This window comes from Pundamilia nyererei, unplaced genomic scaffold (genome assembly GCF_000239375.1).
Source record: "Pundamilia nyererei isolate P.nyererei 1_Seehausen unplaced genomic scaffold, PunNye1.0 scaffold00570, whole genome shotgun sequence".
NCBI classification, from domain to species: domain Eukaryota; kingdom Metazoa; phylum Chordata; class Actinopteri; order Cichliformes; family Cichlidae; genus Pundamilia; species Pundamilia nyererei.
The window spans coordinates 1-7,428 of record NW_005187971.1 but is presented as its reverse complement, the minus strand read 5'-3'; the positions used below and the strand labels follow the sequence as shown (position 1 = coordinate 7,428).

Sequence of the window (7,428 nt, the reverse complement as noted above, 5' to 3'; positions counted from 1 at the left end):
ACTACAGATACAATTTAAAACTCGTCTGCTGACCACAAATCTTTTGCAGTTTTCAATAATACTTGTGTACTATTACTTATGTAGCATAAACTTTTACTTAGAGTACGTGAAGATTCGTCAGTTTGCTACACTATTTATCTCTGATCAGATACTCCAGTTACCAGCTGCTGAAACGTCAGTAATGTTGAAATGTACTTTTATAACTTCGCCTTTTGATGTTGGCATTAAGGCACGAAGTCATTGTTTTATTTCTTGTTATATTTACAATAAATTATGCGTATCCAAGTGTGTTGTTAATCGATATGAGGGAGGTTATCCACTGATTAGACAATCTGCAACGTTACCAAAATAGATTAAATAAATCGTAGGTTTCTTGAACGCCACATCGGACCGATTATACCCGGAACCAATTCTATCCTGCTCACCACGAGCGTATTTTGGTGCTGCACTCTCGGAATCGCAAACAGCTACGGCGGCATGATTTCCCCTGAAAATAAAGTCCTCATTTTACTGTGAGTATATATCGTGCTCATGAAAGCTCGTGTCGTTATAAAAATGTGCGGCTGCACATCAGCTTGACAGGCTAACAGCTGAAGCTAACCCATTCAGCATATGGGACTCGACTAGACTTCATACTTTGTAGCACAAGTTTTTATTTCTCTACTTTTCTTAGTAAGTTGGAGGCTAGACCTTGGTAGGAACACTGCTGCTTGTCGTTATAATACCGTTATAAAAAAAATGGAGTCGCTGACTACAAATACTGACGTGCGACTAACGGTGACCCGGTGTTTCCGCACACTCAAGTCATCCACGGACAGCTCAGACATCATTACGGCTCTTCGGACACTCCACTCCTACTTGGATGAAGGACCGGACAGCACAGCCACCTCAGCTGAGCGTGCAGAGTTCAGGAGAGCTCACTACTCTTCCGCTCTGCAGCTGCTGGTCAGCAACATTCAGGCTGACTGGTTACACCAGCTGACAGCAGCCCAGCGCGCAGAGCTGTGGGACGGCCTCTTCCTCGCAGGACCTCCAGAGCAGGCGCTCCTGGTGCTGATGGATGCAATAGGAGAGCTGAGGTGGGTGGTGCTGGGTGTGACGTGCTTATCATCATCATCTTCTTTAATAACCTTAATGCCTGTGTCTCGCCCCTGCAGACCCACCTCAAATCTGGACCATGTGGTCAGCATCACTGAGAAGTTCCTTCAGCGTGGTCGCCTGGCTGAGCTGCTCTGGTCCTACTGTCTGGAGGCAGCGCCCTCTGACTCGCCGCAGCTCAGAGAGACGCTGCTGGGGCGTATTAGCGCGTTGCCAGACATTACCGCCAACAAGCTACAGTTAAACAACAGAGCTCTTTTCCGTCCTCAGCAGTACTACCCACTGCTGGCCACAGAAATGCTCACCGCCCTGGAGCACACCTGCCAGGCACTCAGAGGTGAAGGGCATCTGTAAAGCAATGATGACACATTATTAGGAATACTACAGTGTGTGCCAGGAGACATCGTAATCTCTTATTCTCTGTGTTTGTAATTTGTAGCTGGAACGGACTGTAATTTGACTTTTGTGGCTCAAACACTTGGAAAAGTGTGTATCCAGGGGCACGGCGGTGAGTTTAAGGATGTATTTGGTTATAGTTGTTTGTCTCTGTACTGCAGGAGTCCTTAAGCTTTTTCGGGTTGAAAGCCAGCCTTCAGAACCTGAAAAAAATCCATACTCACGCTAAATTAAATAAAGATCAGCGCATTAGAAAACTTATTTTTCCTAAAATAAAAATATCAGTTTATTTTTCACCTAGTTTTCCAGTGGCTCTGCTCCCCACACTTTGCAAACCTCTGCAGTGTGTCCTCCCATTGTGCTACAACCTCCTGCATGTCTTTTGCTGTCAGAACATCCTGTTATTACTTATACTCCCCAGCTACTTTATTAAATGCACTTTGCTACTACTAGCTTTGCTCTCTTTTGCCATCAGAACTTGTATAAATTCAGACCATTCTCATTTTTTTCCCCTCACTTTTGTCCTGCTGCAGGTTTGGTCTTGGCTGTGATGGCTCCTCGTCTGTCCGCGTGCACGCGCTCAGACATGGTGTGGCAGAGGGTTTGCTGGAAGCTGCTGGAAAACGTTCCCCAGCGATGGATGGAGAGCGTGCTCACTGGGCTGGTGCAGGCTGTTAGTGGGTGAGACTGTTGCAGATTCAGAGAATCTGGGAAAGTCTTTTTATTTTATCCAGCTGTCAGATCTGTGTTTAATGGCGCACGTTTGTTGTGTTTTTGTTTCTTCAGGCCGGACGCACTGGGCAGGATCATCGGAAACCTAGTGCTGACAAATAAAAAGGCTCAGTTTGTCATCACTCATAAACTTCTGTTACTGCAATATAAGTATGAGGTACTACAGCAACTTCCTCCCTGACAGTTATATGTGTTATGAATATCGTGCTTTAATCTGCGGCTCTTTTCCTAGACTCGTGTTCTGAGAATTATTCTTGGTTACCTCGCAGCAGACAGGGATCGCAGACCTCTTCTTATCCAGGTGGGTGGACGTGAAGTTAAGCAGCCTAATATTATAAACATATTAGAATATAAATAACCACTTCACACCCTCACTCAGCTGTGCTAATGTGTTAGTTAATGATTTTGGTGTTTTCAGGTTTTACGGTCTGTGTCCCAGGCCTGGGCTAACTCCAGCGCAGTGAAACACACGCCTCTGGAGCAGCAGTTATACGTCAGCAAAGCCCTCCTGCTGAGTGTGAGCCTGCTGAAAGACTCTGAGATACAGGAGCTGCGCTCAGGTATAACAAAGCCTTCTGCTTTGTGCCCCTGAGGATGAAATAAACCCTGACTGTTGGTCTGTTTTTGTTTGCTTTTTAATTAAGAAAGACCTCACGGAGCATAAGATCACTTCAAACTCCATTATTAACTATTCTGGAGCTTCTGCATGACCCTTACTAGATGATTTATTAGTTATATATTTTTACATCTTCATATTTGTGCACATTAAATAAAAATCAGTCAGAGTTTTCAGCAGTAAAATTACTACTGATACTAATCAGATACTACAAAACAGCTACTGAAGTAATAAAATACTTGATTAAACTGAAGTCAGTTACACTGACCGGTTGAATTCGTCTCTCTCAGAGTTACTTCAGTGTATGCTTGGCGGCATGCAGACCCACCTTGACAGCAACGTGGTGCGGATCAGGCATATGGGGATGGTGATTGGAGAGTACCTGAGCTCCCGCATGGATATCAATGGAACCAAGCTTAAATTTGAGGTACGGTTCATTTATAGCAGGAGCAAATATAACAAGCCACCACGAGGCAGCCTGTCATTGTTTGTACTGGACTGTGAGGCTCGTGTGTGAGGTGATGCTGTGTCGTGTTCTAGTACGATCAGGACGAAGAGACTCGTGAGCTGCTGTCTCTGTTGGCTCCCGGCGCCTGTGACGAACCAGAGGCTGAGCCCGTAAATAGGTAGGTCGTACTCTCTGTCACTTCTGCTTAAAGATGTAAAAAGATGAAACTGCCAATCAGCTGACTTGCTAAGTGATGAGAATATTATTTTTTAAGGATCCTGAAATGTTTTACCTAAAATTTTAAAAATGATCTGATTCATCTTAAATGTATGCGATATGTATTAAATACAAATACATAAATATTGTGTCATCTGTCATCTGCAGAGCTGACGGTCCTCAAGAGACCGCTGAAACAGCTGAGTCGGCTCAGAATGCATCGCAAACTACATCAGGAGCTCAGGCATTAAAAACGGATCCAGACTCTGATCTCGATAGGTATGTCAAGCATTCAGTAAGAATGACATCCTTTAAAGATTAAAAAAAAAAAAAAAACCCAACTTTTACATGTTTAAAATGCATATATAAAAGTGCACGATTAACCTTTTATCACTCCAGTGACGATGAGCTCACTCCGTACGATATGTCTGGAGATCAGGAGATCAGTAAGGCGTCCCCGCCTCGCTATCTACGAGACTGCCTGGAAAGTATGACTTCACCCGTCTCATCCCTGTTTGCCTTATGTGATCACCTGTGTCGTATTCTCACTCCAGCATGTCCTCATGTTTCAAACTTATCTAGTTTTAATATCCTCTGAGGACCCAGTGCGCGTGGAGCTCTCTTTGAAAGCTGCTGAGAGTTTGGTGCGGAAGAACAGTTTTGCAGCCAGAGAGGTACGACGGGAATAACAGAGGCTTTAAGATTTGAATATCTCCTCTGGAAGATAGGGGTAAAATGAATTGATGTTATAATGTAGGTGTTTTCATTCTTGTTTTCAGATCAGTGTCCAGATGTCCAAAGTCCTCCTTCATATGGACGACAAATACAACATTAACGGCTTCCTGTACCTCAGGCAGGCGACGATGGTGGCTCTCACTGTCACTGACTGTATTCCTGTATGTTTGCCTTCTCTTAACAAACTACACACAGCTCCACAAACTTTCACTCATAACCAAACTGTATTTCTGTGTCCTTTGGTAGGTGGCTCACTATTTAACCACAGAGTTTTACTCCTTGAACTACAGTCTGCGCCAGAGACTTGATATCTTGGAGGTAAAACGAGAGGTCATAGTGGTTATCTGCGGTCTTTGATCATTGCTACATATCATGTAATTATGGCCTCCATTATTTGATATCACAGGTTCTTGCCTTAGCAGCTCAGGAGCTCTCTAAACCAGTCACTGAAAAGAAAGCTGCATCCATAAGCTCTGCTACAACAGCTGAGTCGACTCCATACCCCGGTGACAACCCTGTTCACTGGCAACAGGTGGTAGAAAAGCGAATCCAAAGCAAGACAAAACGCCTCACTAAGGTACTTCCAGTCTCTCTTGTGATTTGGAATTTGAGTGCAAGCTCACTCTGAAAAGTAATTTTGTATGTTTTTGCCACAGAAAGTCAACCAACCTGTTACTAAGGCAACACCAAACCGCTACGCCCCTGTTGCCGGGCACTTCTTTTTCCCTCTGCTTAAAAACTATGACAAGTAAGCATGATCCTTGTTTTCAAATCCATGAACTCAGCTGTAAGAGAACATTTGTTTAATACATGATACCTTCCTGCTAGGCCTCAGGTGACCTTTGACCTGTTGGGCAGTGACCACCTGGTACTGGGCAGGCTGATCCACACTTTGGGCCTCTTTATGCATCTAGCAGTCAATGCACCGGTACATGAATTTCTCCTTCTCTGGCCTATTATAGATGCTGTATTTGTTTTACAATGCCTCTGTTATTTTGCTTCAGATAGCTGCACAGATGGGCTGCGCTTTGCTGGACTTTGTGTGGGCAGTGCGGTACCATGCTGACCAGTATGTGTGATTCATTATCTCTGTTTGTCTCTGTAGTGTAACACAGAATAATATCTGTGGACCTTTGTTGTCATCGAATCTGAATTCTGTGTGTTAAAGGATGGTGAGACGAGGCGTCCTCTTCGCTGTTTGCTCTGTGTTTCTGAGCATGCCCAGTCAGAACCTGCTGGTGGACATCAGTGATCAGCTGTTTGAGACCAGGTCTTGGCTGGCAGGTATTAAAAAAAATGTGGTGTGACATTTTAATGACAGAAAAGAAAAAAGCCCGATGCCACACCTGCACCTGATAACTGTCAGCAATCTGTCTTTACAAACACACAAAATGATACTGCACAGTCATTCACAGCTGGACTGGACATTTCTGGGAAGCTGATGAGGAACCAGGATGTCCTGTAATACAGGGGTGTCCGTGATTTGATTGGCTTTTCTTTTCTTTTTTTTATCCCAATGGGAATAAAACTCAGAGCTGAGTGATACAGGTCAGAGGGGTCACAACTTCTGTTTTACAGGTTGCAAATTGTTTGGGAAAAATGCTGAAAGCTATCAATACTACTACTAATAATAATAATGTTACTGTCCACAGATGTTGCTGAAGGAGACCCGGATGCAGATTGCAGGAGTCTGGCGGTGCAGAGCCTGGTGCTGCTGGATAAGAGCTTGAAGAAGCAGCTACAGGATCCACAGGCGCCGACTGTGGAGACGTGACTCAACGTCAGCAATGCACAATGACATTCTGGGTGTGTGAAAACCCACACATGAAGAGAAATGCGTCTTTAATGTAGATGTTCCTTTAGCTCAGGCATGAATCCTACTTACTGCAGGTGCTGCTTTTTTTTTTTTTTTTAAATATCCTGCAGCATAGTGCCAACCAGGAAACATCTTCTCACACATGCACTAATGGCACATACGCTGGTTTGTGTATTCAGTGTCCGATTTACAAACCAAATGAAATATTAGATTGAAGATGAAGTTTTCCTTAAATAAAAAAAATGTTTAAAATGTCGTAAAATATTTTGTTATGAGGATATCCTTTCTCTGCTTCTTTCCTGTATGGGTACTCTCTGTACTTTGGTTGTTTGTTTGCAGAGGACATCCTGTGAACATTCACATGAATATCACTCTGACAAATAATGGAAATACTATTAGTACTTCCTGTTGTCATGGTCAGAGGAAAGTCCACCACTGCATTGTCTGATAAAATGAAACTACAACGTCTTTTGTATTAGTCTGTTTGAATTCATATGGTTAATTACATTAATTATTTTCATTGTTAAAAAGTTAAAATGTTTTATAATTCAGACAACTGTATTCCTTGTTCTATCTAAAGGTTACACTGACAGTTTTGTACATTAAAAAGATTCTACATTTATTTTTGAGTGAAAGTGTAGGGTTTTGTTTTGTTTTTTTCAAATAATTAAATCTGATGACGATGGGAAATGATTGGGATTTCAGTGTTTTTCCATGTATAAATATACTAGTGCTAAACAAGGAAATAAAAATTAAATATGCCTAGGTTTTGACAAAAACTAACAATAGTTTGGTCTTTAAGTTTTTGAATAGAGGCATTTGTTATTTTGTGGGTTTACCTGTGCACGCCACTACTCAGTAGATTCAATTCAAACTATATGACTGAAGTGCAGACTTTCAGCTTTAATTCAAATAAGATATAAGGACTGTTTTTAATACTTGGATGAAAATCCTTTCCCCGATTCCATCGCCAAACAGCTGCTGCTTATTTGTGGGTTACTCTCTCAGTTTTGTCTTCAGCAACTAAAAAGCAGCTCTGTTAAGTTGAGATCAGAGCTTTGGGGGTGCTGAGCACCCAGAGAGCTGCCCATCCAGGCAAGGTAAACTGTACTTGTCACGATGAGACTTCTTCCCTGTCTCTGTCGGTCCCTGCATCCTTAAATGTCTCCAGATGTGCCGAGTTCCCTCTGACTGTCTCCTTGGTGCTTTTAAGCCCCTGTTCCTCCCTGTCCTCGTCGTCTGTTGTATTCATCTCCATTATCAGTCATAATTTTACCATCTCTGTGCAAGTCTGCAAATTTCTTTATTAAACACACACTTTAAAAGTGAATCTCTGTCCAAAAAATGCACTGAGTTTACTTTTTACTCACT

General features: G+C 42.7%; 1 protein-coding gene across 1 annotated transcript; it reads left to right on the top strand.

Moving 5' to 3' along the window:
• Positions 1–426: 426 nt before the first annotated feature.
• On the top strand, positions 427–6,679 carry telo2 (TEL2, telomere maintenance 2, homolog (S. cerevisiae)). Its single transcript, XM_005754456.1, has 20 exons — positions 427–1,079; positions 1,158–1,435; positions 1,538–1,606; positions 2,028–2,175; positions 2,281–2,383; positions 2,459–2,527; positions 2,645–2,786; positions 3,133–3,269; positions 3,383–3,468; positions 3,675–3,785; positions 3,906–3,994; positions 4,089–4,180; positions 4,286–4,402; positions 4,488–4,559; positions 4,648–4,818; positions 4,898–4,989; positions 5,070–5,169; positions 5,246–5,310; positions 5,410–5,525; positions 5,894–6,679. Exons 1-20 carry the CDS (start codon positions 739–741, stop codon positions 6,013–6,015), a joined length of 2,520 nt encoding a protein of 839 aa, XP_005754513.1. The 5' UTR covers positions 427–738; the 3' UTR covers positions 6,016–6,679.
• Positions 6,680–7,428: the final 749 nt, after the last annotated feature.

What these genes read in the sequence shown, in the direction of transcription:
- telo2 (XM_005754456.1), top strand. Translation starts at nt 739, where the DNA reads ATGGAGTCGCTGACTACAAATACTGACGTGCGACTAACGGTGACCCGG. An exon ending in GAGGCTGAGCCCGTAAATAG is followed by an intron (nt 3,469 to 3,674) that starts GTAGGTCGTACT and finishes TGTCATCTGCAG; the next exon opens with AGCTGACGGTCCTCAAGAGA. An exon ending in TCTACGAGACTGCCTGGAAA is followed by an intron (nt 3,995 to 4,088) that starts GTATGACTTCAC and finishes AAACTTATCTAG; the next exon opens with TTTTAATATCCTCTGAGGAC.